The following is a 16793-nucleotide window of genomic DNA, read 5'->3' as shown; positions in this document are numbered from 1 at the left end:
GACCAGATTTCCTAGTGTGTCCTGCAGAGGCCCCATCTTACCCAATACCTTCTTTTTACCCCCGTGTATTTAAAAAAAGACTTCTTGTTGTCCTTGATCTGGGTAGCTAGTCCCAGTTCAATCTCTGGCTTGGCCTTCCTGACCACCCCTCTACATCCCTGAGCAACTGAGGTATAGTCCTCCCATTGGGTGTACACCTCCATTTTAGCTAGGAGGTGTTCCCGTATGCTTTCGGTGAGCCATGGGGGCTTTTTTGCCCTCTTTCCCCCTTTGATTCACATTGGGATTACATCCCTATGGGCTTGGAGGATTGTGTCCTTAAGGAACGACCACTCTTCCTGGATACCCGACTCCCCTCCCCTCTGGGACCTCAGTGCCTCCCAATTATTCTCCTTACCTCATTGAAATCCTCCCTCTTGAAGTCCAGGGCTGCTGCCTTGCTGCAGGCCTTTGCCACCTTGTGCTGGATGGTGAATTCCAGCAGGCAATGATCACTGTCACCCAGGTGGTCGAGCACCTGCAGACCCCTCACCAGATCATCCCCTGTGGCCAGGACCAGATCCAACAAGGCATTTCCTCTGGTGGGGCTGTGCACCTCCTGCATTAGATGAAGGTCCTGTATCTCAACTAGGAACCTACATGAGTGTTCAGAACTGGCTGACTGATCTGCCAAGTAGATGTCTGGAAAGTTCAGGTCACCCATTATGACCACGTCCTTTGACCTAACTACCTCCATGAGCTGACTTAAGAATTCCTGGTATAGCTCTTCCCCTTGGTTGAGTGGTCTGTAGTAGCCCCCCACTGTTAAGTCCCTTTCCCTTTGACTTCCTTGTATTCTAACCCAGAGCACTTCAGTGTGCCCCTCCTCTGACCTAGTGCCACTCGCTGAGAATGTGTATTTCTCCTTGACATAGAGGGCCACACCCCTACCTCTCCTCCCTGTCCTATCCCTCCTGTACAGCTTATAGCCCTTGATATTCACTGCCCAGTTGTACATTGGGTCCCACCACATTTTGGTGAGCCCCGCTATGTCTGGGTTGGTGTTAGCTAGCAGGAGAGTGAGTTCCTCCTGCTTGTTACCCATACTACAAGCATTAGTGTAGAGGCATTTGAGGCCTCCTGAACATGCATGCACTGGCCCCCTAATCTCAGAACTACCCGAGCCCCTGTTGCTTACCTGGTTATTTGTTCCACTTGTCATCGGTCTAGGCAGGGCTGTTCTTGTGGGTGATGCTTGGTTTAGTGGTCCAAGGCTTCCTCTGCCCTCATTTTCCCCTTCCCCAGATAAGCATAGATCAGCCAACCTAGTCGAGAATACACACTTACCTTTGGGGGAAAGGTGAAGCCCATCCCACCTGAGCATGTCTCTCATCCTGATGTGTGGGTCATTGTCTAGGAAGCCAAAGCCTGCCTCGAAACACCATTCCTGAAGCCACAAGTCGACCTCTCTGATGCAGGTCTCGTGTTGTCTTCAAGTTGCAGCAAGAGAAGTTTTAAAGTTAGATATTAGGATAATTTTTTCTTGTGAAGAGGGTAGTAGAGCATTGGAAAAGGTTACCAAGAGAGGTTGTATAATCTCCACCTTTGGAGATTTTTAAGACCCAGCTAGACAGAGCCTTGACTGAAATGACCTAGTTGGGGATAGTCCTGGTTTGAGCAGGGGGTTGGACTAGATGACCTTCTGAGGCCCATTCCAACCCTAACTTTCTATGATTCTATGATAACAAAGATAATTGACTTCTGAATACCATACATATGGGCCAAACTCTATTTTCTGTTTTACAGGCAAGGCTCCTTTTATTTTTGCACTCATTTCAGCCCTTCCCTGATTTATTATTTTTTTAATCCCATTACATTTGTTCCAGTATTCATATATTTTCCACCCAGAAGTTTCTACTATTATCATCTATTCCAATTTCCTGAATACAATGGAATAGAGGTGTGGCAGGGCACTGTGGTTGCGTGCCACTTTAAGGGCCTGGATCTGGCAGCCACCAGGTTTCTGATGAGAGCAGTCATTTTGGAATCAGGGACTGCCCATATAAACAGGGCAGTTTGGCTGCTAGAGGCCAGGCAGCAACATCACCTGGCCAGAGGGCTGCTGATATCATCTGGAGGGAAGGGAAGAGCTGTAGGGGATGGTAGTGAGGCTCCTCATCTTGGGTATGACCTAAAACTGCCTGGTGGGGCAAACTTGGGAATGGGTGGCCTGGTGGGGCTCCCAGTGGCATGGGAGCCCCCAGGAAATTCCAGGCCCATTACCACCCTGGTGAAAGGTGGGTTGGGGTGCCTTAACCCCTATCCCCCATGACCAGGTGGGTTACCCTTTGTTTTGGAAGGCCCAGAGAGTGGACCCTCATAGACTCAGGCTGTCTGAGTTTCCCCTGATTGGCCCATGCTGGGGCTAGGACCGGAAGGGTCAAAGGGCCAGGGGCCCACCGCAAGGGATGCTCAAGAGCTAAGGGCCTGGGGTCCTGACTGGCCTGGAGGTGGGCCAGGGCTAGATGAGCTGAAGGTCCCGGTGAGGGGATCACACCTGAAGGGGAACCAGCTCAGGGAGTTATGCTGCCTGGTGTGACGGCGGAAGAGGCCACCTGAGGGGAGGAATCTAGGTGGGGTTCCATAGGAGGATTCTGGGGCCCACTGTGGTGGCTGGTGATTAAAGGAACATTGAGATGCCATCTGCAAGGCTTGGGCTGCCGTGTAGGGGAGGAAAGGAGCTGCAGGTAGCACCTCCTGGCATCGGGGCAGGAAATGGGCAGCCTCCAGCTTACTAACATCTAATTAATTATAACAAAAAGGCATGGTGGGTGAGAACACGGGTGGTTGGCCCAGGAACAGGTGGGTGGGCCACGGTTAGATTGGTCCCGAGCAGGCCCCCTGTTACAAGAGATCATTCAGACCTCAGATTACTCTGATCCTGTAGATCTTACTTTCATCTGTAAAGAAGGGCATGCTTAGAGAACAAGAGAAACTACTGTGAGCTCCTGAGTTCTAATTGTACCTTCTTTTTTGCCTAAAGGAAAGCCAGTTTATGTCTCTCCTTTAGTTTCTTTGTGTACAGAATTGAAAATTGCTTACTTTGGAATAAGGATTATAAGGATATTTGAAAGTGCAAGCATTATTTTAGTACGTTATTTCATTACGTATAACTGATTAGATCATTTTAAGGCACAATAATTAATTTGCTCATGTAGCCAGTCTAAATTAATTGTGCAATTAACTAGGTGAGTGATAGTGGACTTTATTTTGAGTTCAGGCATAATACAATATGTTCCCAGGACTGTGATATGTATCATCTACTTAACTATAGGAGCTGCATTCAGAAAGCAGGAAAAGCATATGTCTGGAAGTGTGGTGTTGACATTTCAGCCATTGGGTTTGCACAAAAAGTTGAAATTAAAATCAGGTCAGACATAGTAAAAATGTTTTAATAGTTAAGACAAGAGATTGTGCCTCATTCTTATTACAGAAATGCAAATGGCAGCTCTTGTTAGAATGACCTATTTTAGTGAAGTTGTGCTAAAATATAGATTTCATTATAAAGTTTGGTGGATATAAAGAAGCATAGTAAGTGCACCATACTGTATGTTTACAACGCAAGCTTCCCCATCCTTCCTTATGAGTTATAGTCTTCTGGTCACACAGGCTTATATGTAGGAACCTCAATAACTCTCACCATTATAGGATTTGAGGCTCTTAGGGCCCTTCTACATACATAAGTAAAGGTGCCATGGAATCTAATGCTCAATCCACATAACTGAATCTCATACTGTACATGACAGAAGGCATAATTGTGGGATCATGAAGCAGATCCCATCACACTTAATTGCCAGTACAGGGGGTGCCCAATCCCAGGATTCCTATGCACCAGCAAGAAGCCATCTTCCCACTCTCCCCAGCCCCTTGAAATGCATAAATATATGTAACATGTAGAGTGGGCCTTACAATTATAAATATTTTTCTTTGAGTAAAAAATATAGTTGTACTCTTTGTCCTTATGGAAGCTAGATCTTTTTAGCTTTTTATGAAGTAGACTTTCTTTCTTTTCTTCTTTGTTTTATCAGTTGAATTTTGTCAGAAGGCTACTTTTCTTCCTTAATGAAGGGCCCTCAGTATCTTTCCCTAAAGTTTTTTATAGATATATAAAATGTATATTGGTATATAGGTACTTTAACTATATAGTTTATATGTATGTATAAATTATAGTTTAAGTAGGAGTCATATCTAGCTCGAAGTGTGTTCTGCAATGGTATACCTAGTTGAAATCCCTAGCAGCTTGTTGAGGTTATTTTCTTACTAGTCACGCTTCATGGGAATTTGTTGTTCAAAAATGATTTTCTCTTTTGAACAGCACAAGAGGCTCATCAATGGAAACAGACTGACCAAAAAGTGCACACATGTCAAAAATTTTCAGGCCAACAGATCAATAAGTAGGTGTAACTTGAAAAGCTGAAATCATTCTGGATGGTCACTGGAGAGAGCCTAAAACTAATTTTAATGAGCGATTATCAGGAGCAGTTGATTTATGCCCTGTGTACTGCAAAGGAAAATAAGAGAGGAGGCATGAACTGGATGGGCTAATCAATGTCAAGAAATATTATTCCTTTGCATTTGTACCACTTCCTGTGCTTGACCTAAACCATTGATGGTATTATTGTCAGCAAGGATGCACTTAATCTACAAGAGAAGCAGTATGACCCCAGAGTATACTCAGGTTGCATCATATAATCACAGGTTTCTTTATTTCCTTAGCAAATCCTAAAAGTATCACAAATGTATAGCAGAAGCACGGTACACTCATGTCATTCTCTTGAATAAACATTTGCCATCTTATCAGGGGATAGGTATATTACCTCATGCACAGACTCAAATAATAGAGAGTAAATATTATAAAATAAAGGTCTGAAACAATCAGTTTGTGGAAAAAAAATTATCATTTGAAAATTATTCATCTGAACTGTTTGGCAAATACCTAGTAGTGATAAACCATGTTTGCAGACATTCAAGAAATATTTCTCTCATGAGCAAGAGTATTCAAGCTAAGGTTTTGGTGAGGGAGCAGGAGTTTGGACTTTATAGACTCTAGAACTCTTGATAGAGACAATATCTTTTATTAGCCCAACTAAATAGTTGCAAAAAAATTCTCTATTTGCAAGCTTTCAGGCTCACATGCCCTTCCTCAGGCAAAGGAGAATGCACAGATTGTAACGTTTCTCCCAGGTAGAAATGAAACTTCATATTGCACAATATGAAGAATAGAAAGATGTTATAGGTTCCTTTTGGTGGAAACATTCATTTTATGCAAATTAGCCTCAAATAAAGGTTGGAGCAGTTTGTTTACCTTCAAGGTATCTGATGGCAAGGAGGGTGTTGACTTTTTCTTTCTTCTTGGTAAGATATTTTCTATTGCATGGGAGAGAGGGTCAATGTTGATGGAATGTTTCTCCTGGCTGAGGCAGTTTTCTTGTGTAGAAGTTGTTTTCCAGGTATGCAAATTGAGCTCAAACAAAAGGCTGGGGCAGGGGTGGAATTCTCTGGGGGTTGGATTTTTGCTTCTTTTTTGTAAAAATTATGAAGTTTGTATTTCAAAGTGGCTAACTGTGGTATCTTACATGTTTCAGGGATACAGGTTTTAGCCATGTTGATCTACAGGCAAGGTCTACAGCCTTGCACTACTGACTCCATGGAGAACTGGCAACCTAACTGAATGTTCTCACAAGGAGGAATACTGGAGGTTACCAACCTCCATGCAGCCAGGACAGGAGCTATGCTACAGCTGGTTCCTTCCCCTGCAGCTAACTATTAGCTACAGAGGGGAGTTAAAGCTAAGTGTAACACCATTAATTCTCACTTAAATTTCTTCTCTGAAATTTTTCCAGTAGGGAATGGTACCAATTCCATGGCAGTTCCTCAAATTTCTTCCATTATACTGTTCCAGGCTCCCCAAATCACTGAGCTGCAAACACAAGGCAAGACCTGTCTCTTTCAATGTATATGCAAGTGGTGTCCACCTGTGATGTTTCATTTGGATATCCATACTTGTGTGGATTTTCTGCTGCCTTCTATAGTGGGACAAAAAAGAAGGGAGAAAGGGATGCACAAGATTTTCTTTTAAAAACATATATACTAATATGATATAATTGAGTGGTGTAGCTACACTTGAGTCTCAGAAACAGGATTTCTTGGCTCAGGATAAACTTTGTGATCCTTCTGATGCTCAGGTTAGGTAGTTTAAGGATAACTTTGGTATCTCTGTTATGCTGCAAAACCATTTAGATTGTTTTGAGGCTTTTTATGTCTAACACATAGCCCTGCTCCTATGATGTGCCCTTAACTTGCACTTCTGTTTCAAAGAGCCACTCATATGCCCTCACGGTCTAGTTCCTTTGGGGAAAAAGCATCATAAACAAAAACAAGCAGTTGCATTACTTTCACCTGGCTTGACAGTGATCACATGAGAGAAATTGTTCAAAGTGACCTACAAAAACAGAGGAACCCTGCTTAGGTGAACATAACATTTTTATTTTAAATGAATGTATCCTCTAGATACGCTGAGGATGTGTTAAGTTATATAAACTGCAAACATTAACTTAAATGCTGTACTAAAGCAAGAGGAACAGAGTCTGCAGTCCTGTGAGTCTGGTGCTGGACTGGGAATTATAGACCCGCATTCCCTTTCTAAATTAGGTGTTGATCTGACTACACATGAAACTGTAGGCAAGTCACTTCACCTTTCTGGGCTTCTGCTTTTCTACCTGCTTTTAGTTATATAAATTACATGTTTGCATAATGCTGAGAAACTGATATAAACTGGGATCTGTAGTTGCTAGTGTAACACAATAAAACAAAAACAATTATTGAACACTGCCTAAAGTAAATGGCAATAAATGCTCATGAAGGCTTATTTTTAAAAATCTAAAATTAACACAAAACCTTTATGCCTTTTTCTCTACAAGCACTATAGCTTAACACAGACATCCAAAAAGCCTGAGGCTGAATTGATTAAATCTTCTCAGGTTAGTCTAAGCTGTGTAGATTGAACCAATAAGCAAGTAAACACACTTTTACTTCTGACTCTGGAAATGCAGCCACATGCCTGCAGTGGCCCAGGCCAGAAGCCAGGGTGGCTAGACCACAACTCCCTGCTCGACTGGAGCAGACAGCTTGGGCCAAGGCTAGCCTGCCCATCCTGCAAAGGGGTATTTGTGGGAGAGATACGAAATATCCTGGGATTCTGGGGACTGTGAGTTAACTTAAATTGATTTATTGAACTTCTGTCCCAGATCCCTTCCAGATTCAACTTAAATCAGTTAAGTCTTATACTACATCCATTTAAGTTTATCTTAAACTGGTTTTGACCATTTGTAAAGTGATTTATGTGCACTGAACTTCTTTTGCGTTCCAAATTTGAACTGTTTTCCAATCACTTACACTGATTTATGTGTAATTTCTTTCCCTAGCCTATAAGAACATATACCTCCAAATAAGCCTCAAATGTCAAAAAATAAAAATAAAGTATCCTTGCATAGGTCTTCTTTAGTAAGAAACATCAGAGAGCAGTTTAAAAGCTTTTAAACTAAAGAAATAATGCTCTCTAAGCTTCACAACTTTAGGAAGTGGAGTGTGCTAATAGATGCTTCAGGGGGAAAGAAGAATCTTTCCTTTCAGATAATGAAATGATTATACAACTGTACTTTAGTAATGTGTCGCCTTCTGAAAGAAGGGAGGAATATCTGGTGAATCTGTCTGGTTTATCCTTATCCCATTGCCAATTTTGTATTCAAGGAAACAATGCATGACAGGCTGAGACTACAAACAATTCCTATATCTTTTTAACTCTGAATTGCAGAGCAAGAACGGAACTATCTTTGGAGTGACATTTATTACTGCATCAAAATGCTTGCTAATTTAAAGAAAATTTACTAGAATGAAATCAGGCCAGAGAGTACTCTTTTTAGCGTGAAACATCCTTTTTTGCCTGGGCATGGAGCAAATCTTTAGGAATTTTCTGTACCCCTCTATGCATGGAAAAGGTCTTTAGATCAGTGTGAACTATTCCTCTGAGAATAAGTTTGAGAGGAGCTTAACTGAGGCACAATTTAATGGTATCCAATTTATTGGAACCACTGCTTATGTGTGCAGATGTGCTGTGGCAGCTGTTGAAGCTCATAGGCTAGTACAACAGTTGCTCAGGGCCAATATTTTGTAAAACCTGTCTGCTTGTGTTTTGGGTTGGGTGAGGGATAATGTTTTATCTATATTTAGTAAAGAGAGAAATTAATGTGACTCCTGTATATCTTTGTGATCAGGAATGTCTAAATAATTTTAAATTTCTCCACATATGAATCTCAGTAAAACCTACCTATGAACTTGCTTTTGTACTACCATATTACATCAGTTATGACATCCTAGTTTTTAAGAGGCACCCTAATTTTCCAACTCTCGGTTTAGGAGAAAAATAATGCATAAAATATGGCACACTTGCAAGAATATAATCTTGATGACAACTTTTTACTTTTCTTTTACTCAAATTTAAGGTGAAGAATATTTTTTGAAGAAAAACGTGTATTTTTTTAAATGTATAATTTTCAGAGAAGTATGGTATTTAAAATAGCAATACAGTTTTAGGGAACAGTTAAAAAGTTTAGCATTCAGATAGCAGGAGGCATTCTGTAGCAGTTTCTATAGCTGGAGATTGATAGATTGGTGCTGGTATAGGTCTGGAAAGTTTAATGCCCCCTCACCAAGGAAAATGAGTTATGAATAGCAGTCTGAGCTGATTTAAATTAAAATATACACTATTTTTTTCTGTATAAATCACTTTGCTGGCCTGTCCCACAATCCTATGCTTTATTCTCAGAGTTTGTGTTGTTTGATACAACACCTTGTTTAGCTTAGACTTCTGGAATGGAGGTTTCAGAGGAAATACACATTTAAAAATGAACTAGTAAGAATAATTATATTGCTTTTAGGCATTTTTTTCCTTAATTGACATGGTTACCCTCCACATTTAAGAATGAATGTTAAAACAACTGTACTTCCAATGCAAATTAAGAAAGCAAAGTTAATAGTTAAATGATCATTTATGGGAAAAGATGTAAATATAACCAAAAAAGCAACCAATGAATAGTTTCTCAGTGTCCTGAAGCAGCACTATAATTTAAAATGCACACAAAAAAAATTAAAGCTCTCCCCTCCCCAAATTTTTTGGGTATATATTTATCTTTTTATTCCCTCCCCCAGTCAAAACAATGACTCACAAATGACATGTGGTTATATAGTTTTTACTTCAGCCTGTGGTATTATACAAAATTTACAGTGGAGTAATGAACAGTCTTCATTTCCTTAGAGTCTAAATGTAAATGTATTTATTATGTCCCTAGAATATCAAAAAATAGAGATGGCAAAAGACCTTCTGCTCCTCAAAATCAATAAAAAGGAAGGAGTGTACTTTCAACTGATCTCTTTCATGTGGCATCCCCATGGAGCCATGAACCCCAGATTGAGATTCCCCCCGTCATTGTAGGATTGTTCACTGCAGAGCTTCGTCAAGTGAATTGTCCAATATAATTTTAAACACCCCATGTAATGGTGGCTTCCCTTAAGAGGGCTATTCTATAGTTTAATAGATCTCACCATCATGAAATCACTGCTGACATTCAACCTAAATTTTCCCTTTATTAATTTTATCCCATTAATCCTTGTTATAGCTCTTTCATCTGTTAAACTCCTGTCTCTCCTTGGTATTTACACTTTAAAAGTGCAGACTTCTGTAATATCACTCTTTGGTCATTGTTTAACAGACTATGCTTAACTTGGCTATACTATATTGCATCAGGCCATTAATTTGCCATTGATGATCAGAAACCTGGTGAAACTCGAACCATGCAATGATCCCTGCTTAATTTGGGATTTAATCTCAGTTGCATTAATACTATTACTTGCACTAAAGGGGAAATGTCTTTATCTAGTAGTTGTTCCTGTATAGCAGCTAGTAGGAGAAATAGCACGCTGATATATTAATTAAACAAAGATCGAGGCAAGGATTTCTTATGGTGGTATATTTTATTGGACCAACTGCATAGCTGGAATAGAGTTAGACAAGCTTTTGAATGTAAGATGTTCTTCATTATTGTAGAATAATTATTGTATGAATAGAATTAAATGAAATATAGGAGCATCACTGTAAGCAGATTCAACTGTAATATGAGGCTAAGAATGGATTCTTATATTTACCTACTAAACAAAATAGGATTCCTTTCCTATGGACCATGTTAAAGCTCAGAGTCTAATATCCTCCTTTGTAGTGAATACAATCTGAATTCAAGGTAAAGTCTGTTAAGTCAAGGGGACCATTTTTTGGAACGAGGTATTAACTCAGGGTTTCAGAATCTGGTCTTAAACTATCTGCTTCCCTCTGCACCCAAGCAAGCTCATGTGTGCTCACTTGTGCTCTTCTGTTCTATTCCTTTCAAAGGAGCTAATTGTTTATTATGCTCAGTATTATCTCAACTAGAAATCGTTTTGTCCCATCTGCTGGAGTGCCAATGAATTCAAACATTAGAGACATTACTGCAAAGCATCACTGTTGTGCATCTTTTAAAGTTGCTCCATAGGCATTCATCCATAGGAGGAACTCAGCCTGCAACCTGCAACAGCCAGCTTTTCCCTATTACACATGTGCTGTCTCATCTGCTGTTAGTCACATGCTCACTGACATAGTTCCAAGAATGGATGTCATGAGTATATAATCTCTCTTCCCTGGACACACTTCCCTTTGGAACTGTCTTCTTCTCAAGCTCCTTCATTTGTTTTATATTTAGCTGCCAGGTATTTACAGCATCTCTGGTATTGGCAGCTTTCTATTTAGCCTCAGCCCTTGCTTTTTTCTTTAATAAACAAGTAATTGTACATGCTCTGCAATGCTTGCTATGACTTCATGCCTCTTCATCTTTTGTATAAGCTTTGCCTAACTTGTTATAATTTAGTGGAGCTTACCTGTGAACTTAAAAATAGTTAATAGCACTAGGTTCTTTATCCTGATGCCAGCTTTCAGCTGTTGAAATGTTTCAGTTCATTACATGATGCAGATGCTGTAAAATAAGCACCTAATGGAAAAAGGGTGAATCAGTAACAGGCAGGCCCCCATTTTTTAAGCAAGCCATTTGAATGTACTTGATGGTTCTTAGATGCTGCATTTCTGCTGATCAACCACGTAGCTAAGTGAAAGAGAATAGGTCTATGTGGATTTAATACTAGCTACACACTATGTTAAAAAATATAGTGAGAAATTAATTTTGAAGTCTGACTCAATTCCTGCAGAATGATGTGGGATCATTTACTGAAGAGCTGGATTAACATTAAAGTGTTTTACTATCTTATTATCTAATGTTATGCATAAAGTTTTATGTCCACCAGCTTAGCATTTTAAAGATCTCTAATACTGTTACAATAAAAATGAGTACTGCAGCTAATTTTATATTCCATAATAAAAATAAATAAATCTGTGCTGAGAAATCAGTCATCAGTTAAGTTCTTAAAAAAAGAGAAGATGCCCAGACATGGGTTGTATTTGGTTCTATGTACAGTAATATGTAACATAGCTGATAACAGTTTTTAAGTTGAATATTGCTTCAAAGTAGAATCTAATCCTTTTTGCCTTTATAATTTCTTCATACATCACCAGGGAAATGATGAGTACACTTCCCAATGGTTTAATAAAAGTGCAAATGTAATAGTAACTAAATGTTGACTATAACAGATCTTTATTTTTTACAGTGCTAAACAGTACATTTGTAGTAGTGTTATTACACTAAAAATAAATAAATAGAAGATTCTGTAAGCTTTTGTGGCAGACAAGCATTTTAAAATGCCTATTCTCTATCTTTTTGTATAATGGTATTTATAAAACAATGCAAATATGCACGATTTACCTTTGGTTAATTAATATAAACCAACAAAAAAAAGTCTGCTTTAACTTTGGAAATAGTTTAAAGCTTGAACCAAGAAGATTATTTACAAAAATCTTATGGCTTTTCTTTCATCTGTTTTTGAAGCCAAATTTTCAGCAGCCATAATTGGGACTGGATTTTCAAAGAGCATAGCTGGCAATGTAAGCACCTAACGTCGGGTTAGATTCATCACTTCTTATTATGACACTTCATATTACGATATAAAAGATCTCAACCATCCGACATTGTTCTATCTTTTAATAAATCTGGGCATTGTAAGCGGGTGCTTAAATATGTTGATCTCCTTTGAAAATCCAAACTCAATTTTGGTTGATGAGCACTTAAAAAAATGTGGCCACTAGCGGTTACTAATCCCTTGCAGTTTTGTGGGGACCATATAGCTTGGCAAGTCGTTTAAAACGTGGCCCCCATTCACTAAGGTGATCATAACTCTCACCCATGTCTGATACATGTGATCCTAAACTGCTAAGGGATCCAGCCAAAGAACCAGTCCCCTCAAATGCATACGTCTGAAGGGAATCATATGGAGGAGCATTAGGATCTGCATTGGCTTCCTTAAGCTTTTCTGAAATGAATTCCCGGAACACAGCACTGTCAGGTCCAACTTGCAGAGACTGTCTGTAAAGGCTCTGGATTTCTGTTGTGATGTTTCTTCGAGGCTTGTGTTCTCTCATGACAGTACGGGTCCTCAATGCTGCAATATCAAAAGCCTCTGTGTCCTCCTCGCCACCTCCTTCATCATCATACCTGACAATATTCTCTCTGAACTCTTCTGCCTTCTCAGAAAATAGTGACTTCTTTCTCTGCTGCCTTAGGGCCAGAATTGCCAAAACAAACACTGACAAGAAAAATGAAAAGAACCAGAGACTTTGAATGCCTTTGGAAAGACTTACAGGTGGTAAAACTGCCTAGCATTACTTTAGCTTGCACCAACATCAATCTGCCTAGATTTATAGGACTGTGATTTTTATAGATTTTATGGTTGTAAGATGAACAGAGTATTTGATGGCAAAATGGCTACAAAGGGACTTATAAAATGAGTTAAGGAAATGGAGCAGGTATTTTTTTTGCCCGGTGAGGGTTCAGAGCAGTTAAGGGAATGTGGTTTATGTTGTTTGATACTAGTTTGCCTTACCACATAATATATCAATACTTGTTTCAAAATTTCATTACCCCCTCCCCCTCACAGATCAAAACCCCAAGAATTACAGGGGAGTGAAAAAGGAAATATATGGAGCCAGAACCCCCTCAACTGGTGTAAACTGGTTCAGTTCCACTGACTTCCACAAAGTGACATCAATTATACTAGCTAGGCATGTGGTCCACTTGTTTCTACTTCCTGGCTTTGCATTTTGAGAAATGTCAATAAGAATTGTAGGGATGATATTGTGCAGCTACAATTATCAGCAAGCTCTGCCTGTAAGGACAGCTTGTACATTGCTGATGTGAAAAAACCTGCTTTCTCAAATATATAGCCTTTTTGAATATGTTTTCTGTTTGTTTGTTTGCTTTTAGTCATCCTTCCCCCTTCAGATACTGGCTTACTTCATTCAAAACTGGGGTGTCCATTTCAAAACTACATTCTTAACAGGATATAAAGGGATGCATGATCCCAGCTTTTACCTTAATACAGCTGAAAATTAAATGTAGTTCAAAATGGAACAGATATGACTGACAGCTTTGCAAAGTGTAATTCTTTATTCAGAACACAATGTGATGGTTGCCCTGAGAAACTTAGCAGGTTCACATTTAAGCAAATGTTGCTGAATTATTCCTATACTTACAAGAGATAATACCCTGAAAATTGAAATACTAACTTCAAGCATGAACTTGACCAGTACATTTTTAAATTCACATGCTCATCATGGGACCAGGCCTTGAATTCTTTGTATGAGGAAATCTCTTTGAAATCAGTAAGGGAGATTACAATTTTTCCATGATCCAAAGAAAACATAAAACAAGCATAGGGCAAATATAATCACTATTATTATTATATAACGTTAATACATTCTAAATACATGAATCTTTGAAGATTGTGGAAGCTATCTGCATCTGAGTCTCTGGGTACTGTGGGGTAGCTAACTCAATGAAATTGTAAGGGTTTATGCCACCTGATGCTTTTAGTTACATACCTAAGAACACAACAATTACAAAAAAACACATAGACAAGGGAAATTCAGTTGACATAATATGTATGGACTTTTGATGAGGTTTCTTACCAGAGAATTTTAAGAAAACTGTGTTGCCACAAGATTGGAAAGAAGGTTCTTTTTTGGATTGAGAGGTGGTTAAAAAGATAGGAAGCAAAGGGTAGGCATAAATGGTCACTTTTTAAAATACAGGGAAGTCAAAAGTGGGCTAGGCTCTATTTGGTTCAACATTTTCATCAATGACCTGGAAACTGGGGGTGCACTGTGAAAACTCCAAGTTTGCAGATACCAAATTATTCTGGGTAGTTAAGTTCCAACCTGATGGAGAGGAGCTGCAGAAAGATTGCACCAACCTAAGTGACTGGGCAATAAAAATGGAGATGAACTTCAGTGTCAACAAGCGCTAAGTAATGCACCTGGGGAAAAAATAATCTTAACTATACAACCATAATGCTGGGTTCTGAACTAGCTGTTAAGACTCAATAAAGAGACCCTGAAGTCACTGTAGGTAGGTAGATATATGTAATTTTAATGTCAGCTTAGTGTGAAGCAGTGACCAAAAAAAGCCAATAAAATGTTGGGCATCATTAAGAAGGTATTGAAAACAAACTAGAGAACACTGTCATGCCACTATACAAATCTATAGTATGTCCACATCTTGAATACTGTGTGCAGTTCTGGTCTCCACATTTCAAAAACGATATAGTAGAATTAGAAAAGCTATAGAGAAGATCAAGGGACATGATAAGGGGAATGGAGTAGTTGCTATAGCAGGAAAAAACTGAAAAGGCTAGGACTCTTCAGGTTGGAAAGGAGAAGGCTGCGGGGGAGATATGATAGAGGTCTAGAAAATCCTGAAGGGTGTGATCCAAGTAAACAGGGAATCATTGTTCACCAGGTCTCTGAATATTAGAACTAGGAGGCACCTGATACAATTAGTAGGTGATGGGTTTAAAATTAACACAATACAGTAGTTTTTACACAGTGCATAGCTAACTTTTAGAATTCATTGTCACATGGGGTGGAGGAGGCAGAATGCATAGCCAAATTCAGAAAGGGACTGGATACATTCATGGATGATAGCTCTATTAATAGCTGCTGAACAGAATGTTTGGAGATGTTTCATCTGGTATCTCCAAACCAATACATGGTGGATGCCAGGAAGGCCGTTGAATAGGGAATAGATCACTCTAGACTTACCTAGTTCAATGCTCTCTGTATAGAGCATCCACTTTTACCACTGTTAGAGACAGACAATTGGGCTAGATGGACCGTTGGTCTGACCCAGTATAACACCTCTTATGTCCATATATTCTTATTCAATTGCCAGTGTTAAATGGACAATGCAATAAATCCACTGTAGTGCCACTGATTCACTACAGATGTATAAGATATATCATGGCAGAGGAAGGAAATACAGAATCCTGTGTGGGGGACACTGATGACTTAAATGTCATTCTAAGGCCTTGTACAGGCATTCAGTTTTTTTAATGAAAGTTACTGTTTTCCAAGAAGAAACCACGTGTGTGCAGAGGTTCAGGCTTTTTCTCCCAGAATCAAAACGACTGCTCTAGGAGAATAAATAACCTGGGAACAACCAGAGTTAAATCTCTTCCCAAATCTTTTGTAAATCAATCACAGCTGACCTACACACTGCAGCAATCTGTCACCAGGTAGACTAAAAGAGCCTACAGAGCATGCTGAGATGTGTGCACAGGGTCCCCTTCCTCTCCCCACTCCCCCCCCTCCCCCAGCTTCACAGTGTTAGAACTACAAGCTGTCAACTCTTCAGGGCCTCAGCACTCAAATGTCTGTACATGCAGGTTTGTGTACATTTTTCTATCAGGAGAACAAAACTGGGAAAAATCTCAGACTACATCTCCTGGATCTCCTCTCCTAACTTTGGCAATCTGTGCCCCAACCCTGATAACCTCCTAGTTGTCCCCCAGGGTCTATCTATAGGTATGGCTGCATATGTCCCAACCAAACCATCACATTGGGAGGCAGAGAGTTAATGGGATATGGATGGGTAATGAAATGGGAGCTGAAAAGGAAATGAGGTTTGGGATGGGTGGTGAAATGAAGGACGTCAGCCAATAAAGGATAAAATAAAAAGTGAAAACAAATTTTAAAAAAAGAAATAAAGAGGAAGTAACTTAGATAAGGTCTCATGTTTTAATATATTGGGACTGGGATTTGAATTGGGATGTGGAAGGTGTTGGTCATTCCTCCTAGTGTGGTTGAGAGCTGAGAGTGGTGAGGGAAATGCTTTTGGGGGAGCTACTGCTCTTGCTCCAGGAAGGAAGCCCATCATATGGGGACATGACTTGCCTTCCTACCTTGCCCTAACCCCAATAGACCCCACTCTGAGATTCATCTATGCCCCGCAACCTGGCAAGCTGGCATGTGCTCTGCAGGTTGTTTGCGTGGGGTTGCACCCCTGAGGAAGGAGGGGGAGTTGGCTTGATGGTAAAACTTTCTCCTGAGCAGTAGAGTTCATGAGCTGGAAGGTTTATCAACACAGAACAGGAGGGGAGGGGACAGTGAATCCTGGGATGCTGAAGAACTGCAACTTGGGCAGCTCATCTGTGAGAAATGGTCATATATTAATGGAACACAATCTGGGTAACGTGAATTAGAGATAAACCTGCCCTGGAGTAGTGTAACT

The 16793-nt window shown here is 39.8% G+C and overlaps 1 protein-coding gene across 4 annotated transcripts in view; it reads right to left on the bottom strand.

Moving 5' to 3' along the window:
• Positions 1-9275: 9275 nt before the first annotated feature.
• The window catches only part of CDH19 (cadherin 19), a 92622-nt gene continuing 85104 nt past the window's right edge, over positions 9276-16793 (bottom strand). For 3 of the 4 annotated variants that reach the window (XM_090039597.1, XM_090039599.1, XM_090039598.1), the window contains exon 12: positions 9276-12813. In XM_090039597.1, coding sequence (XP_089895723.1) covers positions 12323-12813 — 491 coding nt within the window. In that variant the 3' untranslated portion in view covers positions 9276-12322. The remainder of the gene's footprint in view (positions 12814-16793) is intronic. The other variant, XM_090039596.1, reaches the window with a different exon arrangement.

Source organism: Crocodylus siamensis, chromosome 3, assembly GCF_052110815.1.
Source record: "Crocodylus siamensis isolate JL-2025a chromosome 3, ASM5211081v1, whole genome shotgun sequence".
Taxonomy (NCBI): Eukaryota; Metazoa; Chordata; order Crocodylia; family Crocodylidae; genus Crocodylus; species Crocodylus siamensis.
Note: the sequence above shows the minus strand (reverse complement) of the source record. Positions and strands in the feature narration are given on the sequence as shown.